A 25,111-nucleotide genomic window follows, 5' to 3' on the forward strand; every position below is an offset into this window, starting at 1 on the left:
GGAGAAGTCTGTCCATAATAAAGTGCTTCTCTGCCTTCTTAAAACATTATCAACAAGGCAGGTCCTAAAGGCCCTAGTTTTGTCGCACCTGGACAACTGTCCAGTCGTGGGGTCAGGTACCACAAAGAGGGTCTTAGAAAAATTACAATTGGATCAGAACAGGGCAGTATGGCTGGCACTTAAATGTACACGGAGAGCTAACATTAATAATATGCATTTCAATCTGTCATGGCTCAAAGTAGAGGAGAGATTGGCTTCATCAATACTTTTTTATTTTTGAGATGTATTGAGATGCTGAATGCACCAAGCTGTCTGTTTAAACTATTAGCACACAGCTCGGACACCCATGCATGCCCCACAAGACATGCAACCAGAGGTCACTTCACAAACCCAAAATCCAGAGCAGACTATGGGAGGTGCACAGTGCTACATAGAGCCATGACTACACGGAACTCTATTCCACATCAGGTAACTGATGCAAGCAGTAGAATCAGATTTTAAAAACATACCTTATGGAACAGTGGGGACTGTGAAGAGACACACACACAGGCACACACACAGACACATGATAACACACACCCTACACACACATGTACACATATTTTGTATTGTAGATACAGTACCAGTCAAAAGTCACAACACGCCTAGTCATTTTTCTTCATTTTTACTCTTTTCTACATTGTATAATAATAGTGAAGATTGGGTTGCTTCTCAACCCAAATGAGATGGTTTGGGATGAGTTGGACCGCAGAGTGAAGGAAAAGCAGCCAACAAGTGCTCAGCATATGTGGGAACTCCTTCAAGACTGTTGTAAATGCATTCCTCATGAAGCTGGTTGAGAGAATGCCAAGAGTGTGCAAAGCTGTCATCAAGGCAAAGGGTGGCTACTTTGAAGAATCTCAAATATAAAATATATTTTGATTTGTTTAACACTTTTTTGGGTACTACATGATTCCATATGTGTTATTTCATAGTTTTTTGATGTCTTCACTATTATTCTACAATGTAGAAAATAGTAAAAAATAAAGAAAAACCCTTGAATGAGTAGGTGTGTCCACTTTTGACTGGTACTGTATCTACAATACAAAATCCATGTGTACGTGTGTGCCCCTTATTAATATGTTGTGAAAAGTATTATGAAATATAATGTAATGTACTATTTTCAACTGTATATAACTGCCTTAATGTTGCTGGACCCCAGGAACAATAGCAGCAGCAGCTAATGGGGATCCTTAATAAATACAAATACAAAAGTGCTTATACAGAAACCCAGCATAAAACCCCAAACAGCAAGCAATGCAGATGTAGAAGCATGGCCAACCATTCAGAGGTCGAGAGAGAGATCGAGAGAGAGAGAGAAAGGTTGAGAGAGAAAGAGAGAGAGAGCAGCAGGTCCAGGACAAGGTAGCAAGTCCGGTGAACAGGTCAGGGTTCCATCGCCACAGGCAGAACAATTGAAACTAGAGCAGCAGCAAGACAAGGTAGCACATCTGGTGAACAGTTCAGGGTCAGGTCAGGGAGGAAGGACAATTATACACTTCTCAAATTGTTAACTGACATCCAAATGTTATTCATCATCATAACGCATTCATGAACCTGTTTTACATAATTCAATATAACATAGAAACTAATCTTGTTGGAATCCTTTCCTGAGGTTGGACTTTCAATTTCACACTTCAAATGTAAATTTGGAACAACCGCATACTTTTATTACATGGGAATTCCAAAGCACCTCAGTAGTACAGGTTATTGGCTACAGTATCTTGGTTTCATGATGCATTAATTAGCTCACATGTTACATCCATGTGCTCAAATTGGGCTGGTTGTCCTAATGAATAGGCTATAATAAATCAAATAAAATTTGTCACATGCGCCGAATACAGGGAAATGCTTACTTACAAGCCCTTAACCAACAATGCAGTAGATAAGAAAAATACATGTTAAGTAAAAAATAGATAAATAAGAAATAAAAGTAACAAATAATTAAAGAGCAGCAGTAAATAACAATAGGGAGGCTATATACAGGGGGTACTGGTACAGAGTCAATGTGCGGTGGCACCGGTTAGTCGAGGTAATTGAGGTAATATGTACATGTAGGTAGAGTTAAAGTGACTATGCATAGATGGGGGGGTGCAAACCAAAAGGTCTGGGTAGTCATTTGATTTGCTGTTCATGAGTCTTATGGCTTGGGGATAGAAGCTGTTGAGAAGCCTTTTGGACCTAGACTTGGCACTCTGGTACCGCTTGCTGTGTGGTAGCAGACAGAACAGTCTATGACTAGGGTGGCTGGAGTCTTTGACAATTTTTAGGGCCTTCTTCTGACATCACCTGGTATAGAGGTCCTGGATGGCAGAAAGCTTAGCCTCAGTGATGTACTGGGCCGTACGCACTACCCTCTGTAGTGCCTTGCGGTCGGAGGCCGAGCAGTTGCCATACCAGGCAGGGATGCAACCAGTCAGGATACTCTCGATGGTGCAGCTGTATGGCTTTTTGAGGCTCTGAGGACCCATGCCAAATCTTTGCAGTCTCCTGAGGGGGAATAGTTTTTATTGTGCCCTCTTCACGACTGTCTTGGTGTGCTTGGACCATGATACTTTGTTGGTGATGTGGACACCAAGTAGCTTGAAGCTCTCAACCTGCTCCACTACACCCCCCTCATTGAGAATGGGGACGTGCTAGGTCCTCCTTTTCCTGTAGTCCACAATCATCTCCTTTGTCTTGATCACGTTTAGGGAGAGGTTGTTGTCCTGGCACCACACGGCCAGGTCTCTGACCTCCTCCTTATAGGTTGTGTCATCAGCAAACCTAATGATGGTGTTGGAGTCGTGCCTGGCCATGCATTCATGAGTGAACAGCGAGTACAGGAGGGGACTGAGCACGCACCCCTGAGGGGCCCCCGTGTTGAAGATCAGCGTGGCGGATGTGTTGTTACCTACCCTTACCACCTGGGGGAGGCCCGTCAGGAAGTCCAGGATCCAGTTGCAGAGGGAGGTGTTTAGTCCCAGGGCCCTTAGCTTAGTGATGAGCTTTGAGGGCAGTATGGTGTTGAACTCTGCGCTGTAGTCAATGAATAGCATTCTCACATAGGTGTTCCTTTTGTCCAGGTGGGAAAGGGCAGTGTGGAGTGCAATAGAGATTTCATCATCTGTGGATCTGTTGGGGCAGTATGCAAATTGGAGTGGGTCTAGGGTTTCTGGGATAATGGTGTTGATGTGGGCCATGACAAGCCATTCAAAGCACTTCATGGCTACAGACGTGAGTGCTATGGGTCAGTAGTTATTTAGGCAGGTTACCTTAGTGTTCCTGGGCACAGGGACTATGGTGGTCTGCTTGAAACATGTTGGTATTACAGACTCAGACAGGGAGAGGTTGGAAATGTCAGTGAAGACACTTGCCAGTTGGTCATCGCATGCTCGGAGTACACGTCCTGGTAGCCCGTCTGGCCCTGCGGCCTTGTGAATGTTGACCTGTTTAAAGGTCTTACTCACATCGGCTGCGGAGAGCGTGATCACACAGTCGTCAGGAACAGCTGATGCTCTCATGCATGTTTCAGTGTTACTTGCCTCGAAGCGAGCATATAAGTAATTTAGCTCGTCTGGTAGCTTGTTGCACTGGGCAGGTCGCGGCTGTGCTTTCCTTTGTAGTCTGTAATAGTTTGCAAGCCCTGCCACATCCGACGAGCGTCGGAGCTGGTGTAGTACGATTCGATCTTAGTCCTGTATTGACGCTTTGCCTTTTTGATGGTTTGTCAGAGGGCATAGCGGGATTTCTTAGAAGCTTCCGGGTTAGAGTCCCGCTCCTTGAAAGCGGCAGCTCTACCCTTTAGCTGAGTTCAAATGTTGCATGTAATCCATGGCTTCTGGTTGGGGTATGTACGCACAGTCACTGTGGGGACGACATCATCGATGCACTTATGAAACCAGGGACTGATATGGTGTACTCCTCAATGCCATCGGAAGAATCCCGGATCATATTCCAGTCTGTGATATCAAAACAGTCCTGTAGTTTAGCATCTGCTTCATCTGACCACTTTTTTTCACTGGTGCTTCCTGCTTAAATTTTTGCTTGTAAGCAGGAATCAGGATAGAATTATAGAATTAGGGTCAGATTTGCCAAATGGAGGGCGAGGGAGAGCTTTGTACGCGTCTCTGTGTGTGGAGTAAAGGTGGTGTAGAGTTGTTTTCCCTCTGGTTGCACATTTAACATGCTGGTAGAAATTAGGTGAAAAGGATTTGAGTTTCCCGGCATTAAAGTACCCGGCCACTAGGAGCGCCGCCTCTGGATGAGCGTTTTCCTGTTTGCTCATGGCCGTATACAGTTCATTGAGTGCGGTCTTAGTGCCAGCATCGGTTTGTGGTGGTAAATAGACAGCTACGAAGAATATAGATGAAAACTCTCTTGATAAATAGTGTGGTCAACAGCTTATCATGAGATACTCTAACTCAGGCGAGCAAAACCTCGAGACTTCCTTAGATATCGAGCACAAGCTGTTGTTTACAAATATACATAGACCGTCACCCCTTGTCTTACCAGAGACTACTGTTCTATCTGGCTGACACAATGTATAACCCACCAGCTATATGTTATTCGGTGAAACATAAGATATTACAGTTTTTAATGTCCCGTTGGTAGGATATACGTGCTTGTAGTTTGTCTATTTTATTATCCAATGATTTTACGTTGGCTAATAGGACTGGTAAAGGTGAATTACCCACTCACCGCCGGATCCTCACAAGGCACCCCGATCTTCGTCCTTGATATCTCCGTCTCTTTCTCCTGCGAATGACGGGGATGAGGGCCTTGTTGGGTGTCTGGAGTAGATCCATCTGGTCAAACTCGTTAAAGAAAAAGTAATCTTTCAATACGAGGTGAGCAATCGCTGTCCTGATTTCTAGAAGCTCTCTTCGGTCATAAGAGACAGTGGCAGAAACATTATTTACAAAATAAGTTACAAATAATGTGAAAAAACACACACAATAGCACAATTGGTTAGGAGACTGTAAAACAGCAGCCATTCTCTCCGGCGCCATTGCATAACATTACCATCTGTAAGATAATTTTTTTAAATCTCAACTTCAACTATATCATCTAGATCTTATGAAATATAAAATTCCTAATGTGATAAGTAGATTCTGTAATAATAATTACATTACTCACTCATTGTTTGCAAAAAATATAGTTCTGAAATGGCCTAGGCCTCCAAAATGGAAGACGGAGTACCACATGAACTAAATTTGGCCTATCATTTATAGAGGGGAATGAGTAAATATACTATATTGTGGTAATTGTTTAGGGAATTACATTAAAGATCACTTGTAGGAGGTGTAAACAATAGGCCTAACTTACCTTTGTCTTTGCTTGTTAATTTTGTCCAGATGTGATTATCTTCATAATAATTAAAGTGCACATAAGTGGTCTTATTAATAGGACAACACTTTTTGCTGACCAAAACCTGACATCCATATTTGAAATGTAAAGACTAGGATAGCTACGAAACCGCACGGCAAAAACACACGCGCCCCGTCACATTATTCGTAATCAAAAGGGGTGGAGTTCTTGTGGGAAACAATTACCAAAACTATAATTCCTACGGCCTTGTCACAGAAATATAGTCATTGTATTGATCAGGGTATCTTCAGCCATCCCATCATCGATACCTCTACTCGCGGTACACTGGGCGTGTTTATTGTCTGTCATTCACAGAAAGAGAATGCCTAGGATTGGTAGAGCTGTAAAGCTGTGGCGCATAGTGATATTTTTTCGCTCCCTATTGGCCATTATTGATGTCAGTCAAGGCTTTTAGCCGCTTAGTGACAGATGAGTATAGAAAAAAACAAAAACAATCTGTGCAAGCAGCCATCTTGAGTACAGTCCGCTCTGGAAGAAGGAATGATAATTATATCGACTGGATTCAGTCAAGGAAAACCTCAACATTAAACCAAGAAAACTCGACGAAAGAGACTAGCTACTTCTAACGGATTTCTTTAGATTATTTAGTTTGTTCGCCTTTTCGTGAATGCCACACGCCTTATTGCGTTATTTTCATGTTGTGGACAAACAGAACGTTTGGAATCCACACAGCCTTCAGTAGAATCTCTGGCTAATGTTTTCTCCGGCGTTAACTTTCCTTTGGATTGATCGCACGTGATTTGGGAAAAGAGGAATGTTGTTAGCATGGAGCACGCTACCTGGAACAATTTTACAAGCATGTATCTTGGTCATTAAGGTGTAATTACACAAACTCTACTCATTGCATTGGAGCTATAACTAGTGAGGTAACCAGTAAGCAATTTTGGCAATCAAAAACTTATGCAAACCATAGCAGTCCTCCTGAAAGGTTATCTCTAGTTAGCTATCTAGTCGGACAGTTGCAACAAAGTAACAGTTTGTGATTATTTTTGCTAGGAGCTACTCTAGGCGATACATTGGTTCTAAAATGCGAAAATGTTGCATTATTGTGTGCGGAATGGATACACCATGCAGCAAGTGCACTAACCAGTAGCCAGACAAGCTATTCGTCGGTGTAATTTTGTATTTTTTTGCAGTACTTTCTTTTCTTCTTTTTTTTGCACTTTCTGCTGTAGTTAGATCCATTCAAGACAAGTTCTTTTTTTTTTTTCTCCGTATGATGCAAGCCATGTCACATCCCACATGAATACAATAAACACCAAGGACTCTGATGTGGATATTTTAATGCAAACGTTTCTGTGACCCTACTCCATGTTGCTGGCATTGCAGCTCTTTCAATCAGTCAATCATCCGATGCATTTGCTGTAAAAAAGGTACTCTGATAGGTTGGACGCTAATCCCTAGGATTTGTGACACCGGGATTTAATCGAAATAAAGGATTTGACATTTGATTTGAAAATGGGAGCAGCAACGAAACTGGCATTCGGAGTCTTTCTCATCTCATTTTCCTCAGGTGGGTATTAGATAGGAAACTGTTTTAAAATATCGACACTTGATTACGTTTTCAGGCATGCAATCAGCATATCTTCACACGCATCGATATCACATTGTAGGTCTATGATAATGTTATAGTTTATCCTACTTCGTGCATGACAGAGCCTAGGCTACTGTCCCTGTTTTGTGTTCTCAGTGCTGCGGGTCATATGACGCGGGAACGCGATCGAATGTACAATATAGCTCTTGAAACAGGACAGCTTTTTGAATGGAACTGACTGTACACAATGTCCACTATTAGATTATTTTTAGGCCTTTGTTAATCTTCTATACAACCATAGCCATTTCTAGCCACTATAGTGAGATAAAATAGAAAGGGAGGTTATGTGGAGGAAGGAGGCAACGTTTGCATCAGATTGTGAGCAGCTAGCTGTATATATAATGCATATGGTGCAATGATTAATGCAATGTGTGCTTTGCATGCTATGTCAAAATTGCTACATATTTTATGACAACCTGGACTCGGGGGTAGACGTAACATATTAAAGGTAAATCTGGGACTCAACAATTAGTATGATATGTTACATTTCGTATGATATGTATTGATTTGGGGATGTCCATCATCCATTTCATATGATATGTTACGAATTACAATTCATATGATTGTTACAAATTGGAATTCATACAATATGTTTCGAATTGCAATTTGTAAAATATATGTTACAAATATGGGTTATGACATTCCAATTTGTTGTGGCTAACGTTAGCTAGGTGGCTAATGCTAACATTAGCTGGGTGGCTAACGTTAGCTAGGCTAGGAGTTAGGTTAATGGGTTTGGGTTAGCTATCATGTTAAGTATTTGCAAAGTAGTAAGTAGTTGCTAAAATGCTAAAGTTGCCTGTGATGAGATTCGAACATGCAACCTTTGGGTTGCTAGAAGTTCGCATAATAGGCCCACCCATCCACCCCGACCAAACAGCCTACTTTAGTTTTTGCATTAACTTTTCATGCTAAAGTTCCAAATATCTCTAACGGTCGCCCCAGTGGGAGTTTTTTTATTGAGCGTAATGTCAGAATGCACTCAGTTCCAAAATATGACTGTTACGCTACAGGACAGTTAACCCAAACTGCCCTCAAACCAAGGCACACTGCCTGCTAATTATAGGCTATGTTTCAACTTTTAATTTCAAATGATTTTCTAACAAGTTTTATTTTCTAACAACAGTTTGAATTTAGGTGTGTTCCGTCTCCTCTTTAATTAATATAGAAGTAGACCATTTCACTGTTGCGGACAATTTACATTTGATGCTTTACTGAGTTGGACAAACTTTTTCCTCCCTGGCACATTTTCCTGCTGGTGCCGGCATTGCCTTCACTACTAATAACAACTTCGGACATCTGTGCGTTCCTATCAAAGTAAGTGCCTTATTACGTTATAATTTTAGTTTCTGTATATCGTGTTGTCATTTTTACTGTAGCATACCGTATGTACAGTTGAAGTCGGAAGTTTACATACACTTAGGTTGGAGTCATTAAAACAAGTTTTTCAACCACTCCACAAATTTCTTGTTAAACTATAGTTTTGGCAAGTCAGTTAGGACATCTACTTTGTGCATAACACAAGTAATTTTTTACAGACAGATTATTTCACTTATGATTCACTGTATCACAATTCCTGTGGGTCTGAAGTTTACATACACTAAGTTGACTGTGCCTTTAAACAGCTTGTAAAATTCCAGGAAATGATGTCATGGCTAATTGACATTATTTGAGTCAATTGGACCTGTGGATGTATTTCAAGGCCTATCTTCAAACTCAGTGCCTCTTTGCTTGACATCATGGGAAAATCAAAAGAAATCAGCCAAGACCTCCAACAATTGTAGACCTCCACAAGTCTGGTTCATCCTTGGGAGCAATTTCCAAAGGCCTGAAGGTACCACGTTCATCTGTACAAACAATAGTGCGCAAGTATAAATGGGTCTTCCAAATGGACAATGACCCCCAAGCATACTTCCAAAGTTGTGGCAAAATGGCTTAAGGACAACAAAGTCAAGGTATTGGAGTGGCCATCACAAAGCCCTGACCTCAATCCTATGGAAAATTTGTGGGCAGAACTGAAAAAGCGTGTGTGAGCAAGGAGGCCTACAAACCTGACTCATTTACACCAGCTCTGTCAGGAGGAATGGGCCGAAATTCACCCAACTTATTGTGGGAAGCTTGTGGAAGGCTACCCGAAATATTTGACCCAAGTTAAACAATTTAAAGGCAATGCTACCAAATACTAATTGAGTGTATGTAAACTTCTGACCCACTGGGAATGTGATGAAAGAAATAAAAGCTGAAATAAATCATTCTCTCTACTATTATTCTGACATTTCACATTCTTAAAATAAAGTGGTGATCCTAACTGACCTAAGACAGAGAATTTTTACTAGGATTAAATGTCAGGAATTGTGAAAATCTGAGTTTAAATGTATTTGGCTAAGGTGTATGTGAACTTCCGACTTCAACTCTATGGAGCATAATGTATTTACTGTTTTATTCACGTTTTCAAGTGCTGGTGACAAATCATGCATTCCGATTCTTGCATAGATTTTAATGGACACATATGATGTGTGTACTGATTATGATGAGCTAATGCTAAGCTATGTTTGGCACCATTTTTGTTGACATCATACAATTCATTCTGGTTGTCACGTAAACATCTTTACAACCAAAGATGTTATAACAAAATGAGGTGAAGTGATGGTTCGCTTCTCTTTCGAGTAAACTTCCGGAAGTGAATGGTGGAAGTGAATGATGGTAGATGACACTCCCCCCTTCAACATGCATATTGCAAACAGACCCAACTCATCTTGTAACCTCATGTCATTGGTTGACGTGAAAAAACAAACATGGCGGCGCGCACACACTATCCATCGATTTTTAGAAAGTGTTTTACTAAATGATTTAGGTCACTGGTGAAGTGACCTGTGATGTGATGAATTGTAAATAGTAATTGCTATTAGCTAACTCATATTATGGTTTCTGTCAGCCGAGAGTTGGCTAAATATGACCGCTTGTGTTAGGTCATTCTTTCTTCAGTTGGCGCTATGACTAATGTAGCCTACATTTTCTGGGTTTGGATGAGAATTGTGTTATGCTGTTGCTTCTTCTGTGAATGTCTGACCATTGCATCCAAAAATAAACTGCTCACATTGAGGACATAACGTTGTAAATACTGTTTGTGCAAAGAAATTCTGTGAAAAAATAGTGTCCTGCTCAAACGCTGACTGTTGCATCAATCGTAACTGGACTTTCTAAATAAGTGTTCTAATCACATCGCTTTGAGCGCACGCTGCAGGGACCACTGTAGAATGATCACACCCGTGTGTTCGTACGTGTCAAAGGGTTAAGTAACCGGTCTCGTGTAACCATACCAAACGTAACATATCATACTAATTTGAGTGTCCCGGATTTACATTTACTATGTTACGTCTAGTCTATGAGACCAGTCTTTTTATGCAGGAAGATTGTTAATGTGAGAATCCCCTCCACTAGATTATTTGAGTATTTCTGTGATGTAAGAACAGAACATCTGATGAGGCTATATTTTACCCTATTTTGGTTGTTTATGTTTCAGTATAGGTTTGCTTATGAAGTGATTCTGACCTGGCTCTGAAATCACAGTTGTATTGCCTGGATATTTTATTATGTAGATGGGTACAGGTAAAATAAAGGAAATGCTTGAGTAAATGGGGGATAGAAAGTATATTGAGAGCAGCTGCTTCCACACAGGTGTGGTTCCTGAGTATATTAAGCAATTAACACCCCATCATGCTTAGGTTCATGTATAAAAATGTGCCCGGTTGCCCATTATTTTGTCAACCATGGCTAGAAGAGATCTCAGTGACTTTGAAAGAGGGGTCTCAAAGGAGCATAGGGGGGTTTAAAGGGTGTGTTTCAGTCACCAGATCTCAACCCAATTGAACACTTATGGGAGATTCTGGAGCGGCACCTGAAACAGCGTTTTCCACCACCATCAACAAAACACCAAATGATTGAATTACTCATGAAAGAAAGGTGTCGCATCCCTCCAATAGAGTTCCAGACACTTGTAGAATTTATGCCAAGGCGCATTGAAGTTATTCTGGTGGCTCATGGTGGCCGATTGCCCTATTAAGACACTTTCTGTTGGTGTTTCATTTATTTTATTTTGGCAGTTACCTATACATTCTGATACATTCATGCATAGCACCTGTATGGCATGTTATTTGCCTATCATTATGCAAAGGCTTATATAATGATCTGTTGTACAGTAGATTTCACTTTTGTTTTCTTTAACTTCTTCTGGCTGCAAGCCCGACGTCGGTACACTTATGACAACAGCCAGCTCAAGTGCAGGGCGCGAAATTCAAAATATATTTTTTTTAAATATTTAACTTTCACACATTAACAAGTCCAATACAGCATATGAAAGGTACACATCTTGTGAATCCAGCCAACATGTCCGATTTTTAAAATGTTTTACAGCGAAAACACCACGTATATTTATGTTAGCTCACCACCAAATACAAAAAAGGACAGACATTTTTCACAGCACAGGTAGCATGCACAAAGCCAACCTAACTAACCAAGAACCAACCAAACTAACCAACAAACAACTCCATCAGATGACAGTCTTATAACATGTTATTCAATAAATCTATGTTTTGTTCGAAAAATGTGCATATTTCAGGTATAAATCATAGTTTACATTGCAGCTACAATCAGAAATTGCACCGAAAGCAGACAGAATAATTACAGACACCAACGCCAAATAACTAAATACTCATCATAAAACATTTCTGAAAAATACATAGTGTACAGCAATTGAAAGACAGGCATCTTGTGATTCCAGACAATATTTCCGATTTATCAAGTGTTTTACAGCGAAAACACAATATAGCGTTATATTAGCTTACCACAATAGCCAAAAACACAAGCAATTTCCCAGTAGCAAAAGTAAGCGATCGTAACAAACAAGCAAAAGATATATAATTTTTGACTAACCTTGATTTTCTTCCTCAGATGACAGTCCTATAACATCAGGTTATACATACACTTATGTTTTGTTCGAAAATGTGCATATTTAGAGCTGAAATCAATGGTTACACAATATGCTAACTTAGCTACTTTTTCCCACTACGTCCGGATTTTTCCTGACACTTTTTCTGACACACATATTCTGACCAAATAGCTATTCATAAACATAACTAAAAAATACATGTTGTATAGGAAATGATAGATACATTAGTTCTTAATGAAATCGCAGTGTTAGAATTCTAAAAATAACTTCATTACGATATGCAGCTTCGGTATAGCTAGAGTACCCAAACGTTGGCCGCCCACGACTAGTTCACATGTACGACAGATATATGAAATAGCATCATAAAATGTTTCTTACTTTTGCTGATCTTTCATCAGAATGTTGGACAAGGTGTCCTTTGTCCAGAACAGTTGTTGTTTGGATTTAGAACGGCAACTTTCCCTCTTCATTTAGCACGCGCACTAGCCAAGTGGCACGACGCTCTCCATGTCAACAAACGGAAGAGAACGGAACACGGCAAAACTCCCGAAAAATTTTCAATAATCTGATGAAACTATATTGAAAAAACATACTTTACGATGATATGGTCACATGTATCAAATAAAATCAAAGCCGGAGATATTAGTCGACTATAACGGCAGCTAAACAGAAGGCAATCCCACTGTCCACCTCGCGCTCCTCAGAGTACCGGAAATGAGGGACACGTCATACAAAGAGCCTGTATTCCACTTCAGACCAAGATAAACACGAAATTTCTTCTCTCACAGCCTCTTGACATCCAGGGGAAGGTCTATGAAGTGCACGTAGACTCTTACGTATCATGCCCATGTATAGGCAGGAAGAAGACCAGAGCCTCGATTTCAGACTTTCCACTTCCTGATCAGGAAGTTTGTGCCAAATGAGTTCTGTTTGACTCACAGATGTAATTCAAACGGTTTTAGAAACTAGAGAGTGTTTTCTATCCAATAGTAATAATAATATGCATATTGTACGAGCAAGAATTGAGTACGAGGCCGTTTGAAATGGGCACCTTTAATCAGAGCTACTCAATACTGCCCCTGCAGCCATAAAAAGTTAACTGAACAACAACACAGATACTTGTTTATTTTCGGGACATCCCAAAGAAAGCAGTTAGTTTGACAAAAAGGACGTTTTTAGATATTGCTTGTTGGCACTCAAGGATTCCGTTTGTGTGTGTGTGTGTGGCGGTTTTGTTTGAAACAAGGCACATGCTGCTGGCATCTGCCCTGAGAGACATATGTGCTTATCACTCTGCACTCCACAAAAGCCCCTTTGCACAGAGCAGGGAGAGGTGGGGGGCAAAGACTCAAGTCATCTCCTGAGTCAAAGCTTAATTTCCTTAGCATTAGGCAGAGTGCAGTCAGTGCATAGTAAACAGGGCCTAGCTAGGCCACATAACAGATGAGATTGAACTAAAGCAATCTACTCGCTTTACCTGAATGGGTTTCCCCCAATCAGGACTTTGACCTCAACAGAGGGTAAATGTCAGTTACACAAACACCTCACCTCAATGCTACTTGATCTGCACCTGGCACACCGTCGTGGCGGAGCTATGTTGATGTTATTTTGAGGAAGTGGCAAGTTTCATTGCTCGATTGCCTGGGTCGTAATTTTCTGCAGGTTGCAGATAGAAATATCACGAATAGAGCAGCTGACATCTGTTCTACATAATATAGGCCTATTCCTGTCTGAACACTTCACAACACTGTGTCCTACTGATCACATCCCTACAGTATAATGCTAGCGGTTTAGAATTTTGGTGGCCTGTTGATAGGAAAGGCCCAATGCAAAGGTTGTGGCATGGGCAGATTGCTTGTGCTAAGGATACCATAGCTGGATGGGTGCCTGGAGAACGGTTAATTACACTACCCCTGTATCTTTTAAACTAGTTGTACATTTGATTGGAGGGAAGGAAAAGAAAGTCTGCTGGGTTGTTGTCACACTTTCAAAGAAACTCTCGTCTGTTGAATTATATCTTAATTTGCCAGTTTCTCAGAATTAAGTCCAGAATTAATTGTTTTGTTTAAAAGTAGTAAGGGAGTGCACACATGCTTTCTCTTTCTTTATCTCACTTTCTCTCTCTTTCTCTTGCTCTCTCTCTTTATATAGGCTTACATCTATAGGCCTACGTCTCTCTCACACACTCACACACACACATCATGAAATACACCAACTAAACTATGGTGTGTTAAGTCATAATGCGTGTTCAAAGGATTGTCAGAAGGGCCATGTTTATGGGCATTACATGCTTTGCCCATAGGCGTGTCAGACTAAGGCCAACGGGGCCCTGTCACACACAGCTGGCTCTGGATGGGGAGCCAGTCTACGTCCCATATGGAACCATATCCCTATTCCGTATGTGGTGCACTAGGTCAAAGTAGTGCACTATATATCGATTAGGGTGATATGTACATTGTAGTCTATAGGGGATTAGGGTGTGTTGTTTCCCTAAGGGGCTCAACATATGTTCTTATCTGTCAGTTGTACAACAAATAGGTTGTTGTTAATATTTGGTAAAAACACAATTGGTATTTAAGGGGTTGGCTATGTTTTGTCATAGATAAGTTGTTATCCCCTTTGTTCTCCTGATGTAGACCTAGACCTAGCAGACTTTTCAACATATTTAGGCTTACCCAAACAAACTCTATGCACCATTGGGCCAACAACCAAGCAGCGGGCATAGACATTTAACTGGTTGTTATATTCTGAAGTGCTGTGACCGGCGTGTTTTTCTATGCAGAAAAGGCCCATTTCACTCATAGGCCTCCACTGTTTCATATGTAAATTCTATTCTGTATTGTACAACAAAAGCCCCAAAATCCCGCCCTCTCCTCTATCTTGAATTTTAAGTAGTTCCTCTCTTCGACTACAATTATCGCATTAGGCTACCCTTAGTGGCTCTTACAAGAGGGGGCCCTCAAAAGAGCGCAGTTAGAATGTGTACTGCTCATTACCAAAGATTCTCTGGTCACATTAGGCAACAACGCCCCTCATTAAGACGTCCTAACCTTGCATCCTGAGCAGGGGACTGGAGCAGCACCCCATTCCATGTATTGTTGCCTCCAAGCAAATGATCAAACAAAGTTTACCAGCCAGAAACAAGCTACAGTAGAGACGAGCTACGTTAGAGTCTAGCGACTGTAGAGACTAGCTGCAGTAGAAACAAGCTACGGCCTCCTTAAGCTACAGTAGAAAATGGTCTTCACAAAGATTCTGGGCATAAAACCAGCCACATACCTAGGATTGAAAAATTATGGTAACTTTCCCCAAGTTCCCAGGTTTTACAGAAATCCTGGCTGGATAATTCCCGGAATTGGGATGGAATAAACAGGAAATCTGGAATTCTCCAACCAGGATTTCTGGAAAATTTGGGAAAGTTACCGGAATTTTGCAACCTTACACATACCATGTTTGTCCGTCTCCCCTTAGTGTCCCCCTCTGTAGGGTGATATTAGGTTGATCTCCCGCATCTTTCTACCCTTTACTGTCCGGTGTAACTCTGTGTACTGCACTGTACCTCACCATAATTACAGAAAGGTCTTTCCACCCCCATGTGCTCGCTATCCAAATATAATCTCTCTATGTGACCTGCCTCAACATGATTCATTAATGGCTCTCTGATGGAAGTTTGTCTGCCGCCGTATCACATATACCACCATAGAGCCCCCGTCTTGCGGTTAGATCGTTTCCTGGGGTTTGTTTGCTCTCTCCTTTTTCTCAAGAGTTTTAAAACTCAAAAAATACCCCCGTATATCAGGTTGTGATCTACAAAAGGGATGCTTGTCCGACAAAAGACCTGGCCTCTCAGTCAACAAAACAAACCACCATCCCACTCGTAGCATGCTAAAGAGTTGCCATAACAAATAGCAGACAGCGGTACGGGACGGTTTGTTTGTTGTTTCTTCAGATCGTTATCAGAACTCTTACAGTGTGCTCTGTGGGACAGCACTCACTGCTGTCATTTTCACAAATGAAAAAGGTGCATGGTTGACTTTTCTACAACTGGTTTGTTGACCTTTCTTTTAACACAGGTTCCATAACCGGATAAATACTTTGACCTCAAATTGGATCATCTGACTTCTTTTATTATCTTGCAGTGCTCACTGAGGTGGATTACAGAAACCGAGATGGTGTTACAGGCCATAGCACTGTGCTTGTATGAATTATTTACATTCAACAGTTGTAACTGTGAAGTCAAAATTGTTCACTTTAAAAGGGCAAATGATTTGGAAATCATACAAATGCCTTGTTTCCCCATGGTTTGCTCCTCCATGCTCCTGTTGTTCCTCCTGTCAGAGAGAACATTCTGTTCTCATCTGTACTTAGAATAAGGCCCAAAGGAGCATAGAATTTAAAGCACTCATCAGACTCAACCTGCAGCCACCCATGGCACACACTGGGACCAAATGTAACACAACAGTTGGAGATACACAAGAAAGTTTTCTATGGAGAAGTGCTTTATGGGTTGGCATTCCAGGCTCATTTCACAAGAGGGAGTTTGATGTGACTCAAACGTAACTTTAGGACACTAAACTGTTTAGGGCACTTAACTCTATGGACTGCACTGGAGTAGCAATTACAGTCAATCGTTATGCTAGTAATTAGCCCACCAACAGGTATGAAAGTGTCAAAGGGGTACTTACCCCAAACCCCCATAATCAGCTGTCAGACTTTGGCATCCCGCCCTGTGTGTGTGAAGTCTGGGACCCCTTTAATAACAACAGGGTGCTATTTTGAAAGGCCTCCAAAACCAAGCACAATAATACACACACAGAGACAAAGAGACACACACTTGAACACACACACACACAACTGCATATCCTGGAAATGCGGAGCCACAGAATATACACAGAAAGACAAAAAAATTGTCGAACTTGAATAGACGGAAAAGATCCCCCCTCTCTGAAAACAAATGGCCCGTTCTAAACCCCATGTTGTCCTAATGTTGTTCATCAGACACTAAGACTGCAGACTGCAGGCCCATTCATTCATACTGTAAAACAGCTAAACACAGTGATGAAGTCAGATCCCTTAATCCTGGCTGGAATGTCCGTCCAGCTCCGGCAGCCTCATGGGTCTCAGCACCAGTATGCTGCTTATCACTCCAACTGCAAACAAATGTGATGTTGTGGGCTCTAAAAGAGATCAGGGGGAAACAATCCAATTTTCACCTGAAAACAGTCCTGTTTTGTTACAGTTTACTTTGAACAACTATTTGGCCCCTTGTTTGTTCCCAGGAGTAACAATTAGGCCTAAATGTTCAGAAATGAGGTGAGTGCTTTTCATGCAAATGCCATGATATTAATTGAAACTTTACTAGGGTGAAGAAAGAATGCACAAGTACTACACAGACTTCCATGTAGCCTACTTGTTTGGGTTTCTGAACTGTTAGTACTCTACCAAGGAGTTCCACCAATTCGGTCCCTTTTGAGATCTTTCACCTAATTTTAACATTCTGTAAAAGAGCACGTTAAACTTAATTTAAAAAAAAAAAGTTTTTCCCATCTCAAGAAGTTAAATAAAATAAAAATACTATAAATAGTGCCTATTAACCTTTTCACCCAACAAACGGGTGTGATCATTCTACAGTGGTCCCTGCAGCGTACGCTCAAACCGGTGTGATTATTTAGAACGTCCAGTTTCGATTGACGCAACAATCAGCATTTGAGCTGGCCACACTGTTTTTTCACAGAAACATTTTGCACAAACACAGTCCTTACATAGTTCAGTCCAGAATATGACCAGTTTATTTTTGGATACAATGTTCAGAGAAGTAGCTATCATCCAAACCAGAAAATGTAGGCTACATTTGTCCTAACGCTAACTGAAGAAAGATTGACGTAACACAAGTGGCCATATTTTTATTCTCGGCTGACAGGAACTACAATATGAATTAGCGAATAGCAATTACTATTTATAATTAATCACATCACGGTTGAGCTCACCATTGATCGAATTAATTCAGTAAAACACTTTCTAGAAATCGAAAGTAATCCGATGATGGGTAGTTTGTGCGCGCTTGTGCATGTTTGTTTTTTCGCATCAACCAAAGATGAGAGGAGACAAGATGAGTTTTATCTGTTTATGGTATGCATGTTGAAGGGGGTGTGAAAGATGAGTGAACCATTCCTTCACCTCATTATAACATCTTTGGTCTGACGGGTGTTTACGTAACACCTAGAATGCATTGTATAATGTCAACAAACATGGCACCACACATACACAGCTGGCAAATAGCTTAGCATTAGCTTATTATAATCAGTACAACCTTCAAAAAAGTATTTTACACACATCATAGGTGTCCATTACAATCAATGCAACAATCAGAATGCATTATTTGGCACCAGTACTTGAAAACATTTGAATAAAACTGTAAATGCATTGTGCTCCATACATACATACATACATACATACATACATACATACTGTATGCGCCAACGACAACACGATATACAGAAAATAAGGAACTTACTTTGTATGTTGTAAAAGCGTTACATGGTCGCTGCCCGTATCATTTGCATAGTGCAGAAAATACACGAGAGTTCAGGGGCCTTGCTTTAACAAAGTTAACCATTTTCACTGTAGTGTCCAAAATGTCTTTCAAGCTGTCAGGCATTCCCTTGGCAGCAAGAGCCTCTCGGTGGATGCTGCAGTGTACCCAAGTGGCGTTGGGAGCAACTGCTTGCACACGCATTACCACTCCACTATGTCTCCTGTCATGGCTTTTGCGCCATCAGTACAGATACCAACATGAGGAGCAGCTATGCTTGGCTACCGTTAGTGGAATTCCCACGAGAGAGTAATGGTTAATGTGATTGGATGTTAAATATTTGACTAGGCTACCTGTATTTGACATTTTGTTGTTATTATTTAGCTGAACACTAGATGGTTTAATTTTATTTTTGGCATTGAAATGAGGCTACTCAGGCGAGAGAAAAAGCTCACCCAAATGTATAGCTCCATTGGAAAATATAAATGGACTGTTTGAAAATGTGAAGGAGAAAAAAATTGCGCCTACCCCAGTTTGGGAATACCTGCTCTACACAATGACTCCTTGTTTTGTCACAAACTGAAATTAGACGAACTATTATAATTTTTACAACCAGGAAATGGCTGAGCAATTTCTGCATAATGTACCTTTTTAAAGCTAGTTTCCTGCAATTCCACACCTTTTGTCATGGGGCTGAGAAAATAATTGCACCTTCAAAGCGAATGCCTTGCAATTCTACACTTTTTTTCCATGGGGCTGAGAGACAATTTGCTGTTTTTAAGCTAATTTAATGAAATTATACACATTTTACCATGGGTTATGCCTTGTTCTAATGCTATCCGAGTGACTCAAACATTATAACAAAATCAGTGGGGGCCCAATAACATTCCATTTTTAGAATTTTTGATTCTAACTATACTGACTGTACAGTTTTTATTTTGGTGATTGTTAATTCTCAAAGATTATCTTCTTTAAAAATAGACTGCTCCTTTTTCTACATGCTTCATATCAGGTTTTAGGTGTTTAAGTTTAAACAGAAAACGTTTTACTATCCCCCCCAAAAATGTCTCCATTATTATAATAATTTTCTTAATTTTTTGTAATTATGTTTTTTTTGCAGTGGCGCACCCGATTTAGAAGCAGCGGTGCGCTGCTGCTAAATGCATATAGGGGAAACACTGTTTAAAATGCTGTTAAAATTCTACTTCAAATGTTAGGGGACTCAAAAGGCATTGATTTTGTGGAACAACCCACATAGCCTAGGCCAAATTTTATAGTTGATGAAGTTATCAAAGCCATAAGATGGGGCGGCAGGTAGCCTAGTGGTTAGAGCGTTGGGCCAGTAACCGAAAGGTTGTGAAATCGAATCCCAGAGCTGACAAGGTAAAAATTTGCCGTTCTACCCCTGAACAAGGCAGTTAACTCACTGTTCCTAGGCCGTCATTGTAAATAAGAATTTGTTCTTAACCGACTTGCCTAGTAAAAATAAAGGTTAAAATAAGATGAGTCATCTATTTTGAGATTAGTAGTTGATTGTATGTGTGGATCTCTAAATATGAGCTATATTTATAACTGCACTTGTTTCACATCCGTGGGGGGATTGCCTGTTACACCCTGTGGAGATGGAGCACAAGAGAAAGTGTCTTTGCTCCCCCTTTGGCATAATTTCAAATCACATCCCCCCTCCCACTTAATCCGGGTTGCCCAGCCTGCGCTGGAATGGACAAGATAATCAGAGGAGTCTGCCACAGACAGACTTGATGAGCTGGCAAAGTTTTTTTTTTAAGCCATCTTGGTTGTACCACCAAATCTGAGGAAAATGCCTACAGTATGGCTCTTCAGTTGTTTAGAACAGGCACTTGGGCATTCTAATTGCATTGCTGTAGTTTTCAATTAGGGTTTTGAAAGATTATTTAGATATTCTGTTGACTCCCAGTTTGGACCAATGGATTAACCCCTAGTAAACATGCTGCTTGTGATTCCCAATGCCTCTCTGGGCCAAATATTTTGAGGAGTATAGTGGATACAGAAGCTCCTATGATGGAAGAAGGTTTAGGCTAGGGGTTGTCTAGAGTGAGTCTAGTCAAGCCTATTTGAGATTGTCAAAATGGAATGATGTTTATGTGTTGGCTCCCAGTCCATACAACATTGTCAAAGGTCCTGCCCAATCCAACTATCCCCCAGTAGTCAACAAACAAACTGACTTTTGAACAGGGCCCTTTTGTGATTTGTGCTGGCCCAGATCTGTAATGATGGTATTGGGGCTTCGACGAATGATGTGCATCTTCGGCTGTGTCTTCCTCCTCCTCCACCAGGCGTGGATGTGACAGTAATTCCGGCAGATTCCCTGTAATCCTGATAATGGCGATTTGTGTCTCCGGAACTAATCCCCTGGATTTATCCCCACGAGTGGCAATTAGCAAATTAATTTCCCCCCCCAAAATACATTTCTTCATCCATGCCACCAGACACCCCACAGCACCATGTTTTTTAAAGAGGCATTATGCTGTTATTATTGTAACGTTTACACTTTTATGAATATGAATTAGGAAAATGGGTCTCTTCTTGGACTAGGGCCATGACTGAGTAATGGATTTGATGTGTTCAATGTAAGCAAAATGTCTTCATGTGGGCTATTTTGGAATGCATACAGTCAGTTAGGGATGGGCATTTGAAATGAATAATATAATTATTTTGGGGGGGAGGATAGTAAAAAAAAAAGTCAAATGCCACAGGGTGCTATACCGCTATAACAGTAGCCTAGGCTAACAGCAACAGTGAAAGTGAAGTCTGATGTTTGCCATCATAGAACCGATTCTGTTTCAACATTTTCTGATGAGTGTTTTGTATTGATCTGTGTCAGGTCTTGTGGACCTTCCGTTGGTGTGCGCCTGTAGGCTAATCGCTGAGGTGGGGAAAATAGCATACTGTTGTCAGGGCTGACTGGAGGGCTAAATGCAGTATGATAGTAAAATGCCTTTTTATATCAAATGCACCCCATAACCTATAGCCCATGAGTGTCAGCGTTCTAGGTGAATGGATAAGGCGGAGTCAGGCGCAGGACACAGGTATGAGTAAAAATCTGAGCTTTACTCAAAATAAGCAATGTTCCAACAAGGATAAACATAAATATCCAGAGCACATAAAAGAAACCACTTGACAACGACAATCACGCACAAAACAAAAGGGGAAGCCAGAGGGTTAAATAAGGAACATTGATTATGGAATGGAAACCAGGTGTGTACAATGAAGACAAAACAAAAATGAAACATGGATCGGTGGTGACTAGAAAGCCGGTGACGTCGACCGCCGAACGCCGAATGCCGCCCGAACAAGGAGAGGGACCAACTTCGGCGGAAGTCGTGACAGTGAGAGAGAAAATTAGCTTGAAAAATAAAACCAATCACTTTGTCCGTCCTCAGAACTGTAGGCTACATTTACTGTATGCATCTGAAAACAATATCAAAGCCACATAACGTCTGAAGCAGCAGTAGCTCAATGCACCGTAGGCTACATAGCTAAACACTACATTCAAATACAAGTTTGTTGTTTTATTAAAAGGTCCAATGCAGCCATGTTTATCTCAATATCAAATGATTTCTGAGTAACAATTAAGTACTTTACTGTAATTGTTTTCAATTAAAATGGTAAAAAAGAAACAAAAATAGCTTCTTAGCTAAATGCAATTTCTCATGCAAGAATTTTGCTAGGGGTGGTTTGAGACAGAGGCCTAATGTGAGGGATGTGTAACCTGCAAACTAGCTGTTTTTGGCAGAGAGGAGGGCAAACTATTTGTTATTGGTCTATTAAATTATAACATCTAGTGAAATCACCAGGTGGTCCAAAAATCCCATCCAGCCAAACAAGCAGAAATGTTCAAACAGCTCTTACACTAAAAGTACATTATCATAACTTTCACAATTTCACAGTATTATTCCAACCTCATAGTGTGGAAATATATATAAAAAACAAGGAAATTACATTTTGGACTGCTCTGCCCCTTTTAATTTAGGCATGTCAAATGTCATGGCATATCCTTGTGTCTAACAATGTATCATGGATAATTTAATTTAGACAAAGATGTTAAAATGTAAAAAAATATATAAATATAAAATGAATACTCTCACAAGTGTTCGAATACTGAACGTATGTTCGGATATTCGATTAACCTTGCCCATCCCTAAGTCAGATGCTATCTTCCCCATAGCAGTGCTGATCTCTGTGAGGATGTTATTCTCATTGGTTGAGGCAAAAAAAAATTGTGAAGAAATGTTTTGGAATAAGTGTCTAAGATGTCCCATTGTCAGGAACATTAGTGAACAGACTGCAAACACATGGTCAAACTGTGACCCCACAGAGGTAGCCTACAGTAAATGGTGTCTGTACTGTATGCCCAGTACAGCTTGTTCAGCACAAGCAGTTGTGGCGCTCCAACTCATCCCCGAGCTTGTTGCTTCCTTGGCGCCAACAGTCTCTCTTACTCAACTTGCGTGACCAGTTTCCAGATCTCTGCCCCCTGGGCTCAGAGCATTCCATGTTTAGCTATCCTGTTTAGTTGTCCCTCATAATTGATTGTCAGAACAAAACGGCACTGTAGGTCCCGACTCCCTTGTCCCTGGCCCTGTTCGATATGAGCGGAATGAAGAGACTAAGAGAGCCCCCTCTGTGTCTCAGGGGGCCCTTGGCTCTACTAACATGTGGCAGGTGACTTCTTTCTTTCTTCTCGCTCTCAGTCTCTCTCTTCTGTCTCTGATTCTCTGTCCCTTTCTGTCTCACTCTCTCTCAAAATATCTCTTTGTACTTTTTAAATTATGCATTTCTTATTTTTAATTAAGGATGTGTGTGTCTTTTTACACCCCGAAGACAAAATGTGTTAAGAATAGACTTTACAATAGATTACGTAGGCTAAACAGTAGCATTTTATCCTATTTGAGCTGAATCAAGCCGACAAGCCTATTTATAGAAAGCTTTCTAAACTGTTAGTTCTCCTATATTTGGCACACGTAGAGAGATGAGAGAGAAAGACCTTTGCATGTTCATTGGTTTGTGTCAGAGCCTCTTTTCCCTGCCTTAACAAGCAGAAGTGTCACCATTGTCAAACCACACCCACCATATCCTTTTGTTTTCAGTCACTGTTACCACTTGAGGTTTTGTCAGGGTTAACCATAACCACAAGCTCCTATTGTTGTGGTTTCTTAAACCATATGGCACTCTCAGGCTATGTTTTGCACTTTACATTCAAAATCCTTTTTCCTGTTGTTTAGATAAGTCTCAAGGATTATACTTAAAATATAAATTATTTTTGTTTAGCCTTTTTGGTGTTTGAGATTATATAGTGAATAAGTTCCTTAAGCAGTAGGCCCTAAATCTTATCCAGGGATGAATCAACCTGTGGTGCCTAGCGCCTCGCAGGTTCATGTTTATATTTTGAGTTCATTGTCATGTCTATGGCTCAGTGAATGAGGATAGCCTGACCTTTCTATGGTTAACTATGCGTGACAGTACATTATTGGAAATTGTTTGATTGACTTGTGTGTAGTGTGCTTTGTACAGCTCGGAGCATACTGTCAATAGGGGCTGTATTTTACTAGCTGCAGACTAGAAGATTTCATGCCTAGGTTACTTATCAAAATGGATGGGGTGGGGGTGCAGTGGGCTAAATTATTGTCATGTGTTGTGATTCAGTACAGTAAATGACATTCGACTTATTTCACCCCTGCTGATTCGGTTGAAAACGAGACTCTTCTCTCTGAATGGGAATTCTATCCCATTACCCTCCTGGACCTATCAAACATAATCATTAACAAATCATATCACAATCAGCCAGGGCCAGAGATTTTCCCACACAGCATTTGAAGACTGTGTGTGTGTCAGTTTCTAGAGGCACTCGAGTTGTCACCACTGGTTAATTACAGGGCTGTGGTAAGGCTTCACACTGTGGAGGGAGGCTGGCTGATGAGAGATGGCTCTGTTAGTGATCACTGCAGCCCTGGAAGTGGCCTTTAATGCCTCCGTCCTGTAATTGTCCTGCAGTGAGTGGAGAGTTACATCATCCGTGCATTGCTTCATGAGAGCAATAGATTAGTAGTAGATTAAAAGGACATATGATGTTACACTGTAGACAGGGCTGTCCCAAAATGAACTATGTTGATGTGCAGGACACAGTAGGCTTCTTTTATGTATTCATCCATGTCTGTGGTTTGGTGTTTGAAACGCTCTTCAACCGATTCTCCCAAATGATTTATTAACACGTTCACCTTACAACAGGAATGCTGTTCGACCTTCACCTCAAAGTCTTTTGATCTAGTGTCTCCATCTCTCTGTTCCTCAGGGGCTATCCTAGGCCGGTCAGAGACGCAGGAGTGTGTCCACTACAACTACAACCCCAACCCTGCTGCCATCCAGGAGAACCGGGGTAACCGCAGTGGCATCGAGACGTGTGCCGGGGAGAAGGACAAGCGGAGACACTGCTTTGCCACCTGGAGGAATGTGTCGGGAACCGTAGATATCGTCAAGCAGGGCTGCTGGCTGGATGATACCAACTGCTATGACAGGTAGGGCCTATTGCATCAGGGTTCTGTGGGGGTGGGTTGGATAACATGTGTGATCTGTTACAACACACCAATGA

At 41.0% G+C, this 25,111-nt stretch overlaps 1 protein-coding gene across 2 annotated transcripts in view; it reads left to right on the forward strand.

Moving 5' to 3' along the window:
- The first annotated feature begins 5,849 nt into the window (after window positions 1-5,849).
- LOC120058299 (activin receptor type-2A-like) overlaps window positions 5,850-25,111 on the forward strand; it is a 45,756-nt gene continuing 26,494 nt past the window's right edge. For both annotated transcript variants that reach the window (XM_039006854.1, XM_039006855.1), the window contains exons 1-2: window positions 5,850-6,922; window positions 24,815-25,037. In XM_039006854.1, the coding sequence (XP_038862782.1) occupies window positions 6,868-6,922; window positions 24,815-25,037 (278 nt within the window). In that variant the 5' untranslated portion in view covers window positions 5,850-6,867. The remainder of the gene's footprint in view (window positions 6,923-24,814; window positions 25,038-25,111) is intronic.

The sequence above is a fragment of the Salvelinus namaycush genome, chromosome 13 (genome assembly GCF_016432855.1).
Source record: "Salvelinus namaycush isolate Seneca chromosome 13, SaNama_1.0, whole genome shotgun sequence".
NCBI classification, from domain to species: Eukaryota; Metazoa; Chordata; class Actinopteri; order Salmoniformes; family Salmonidae; genus Salvelinus; species Salvelinus namaycush.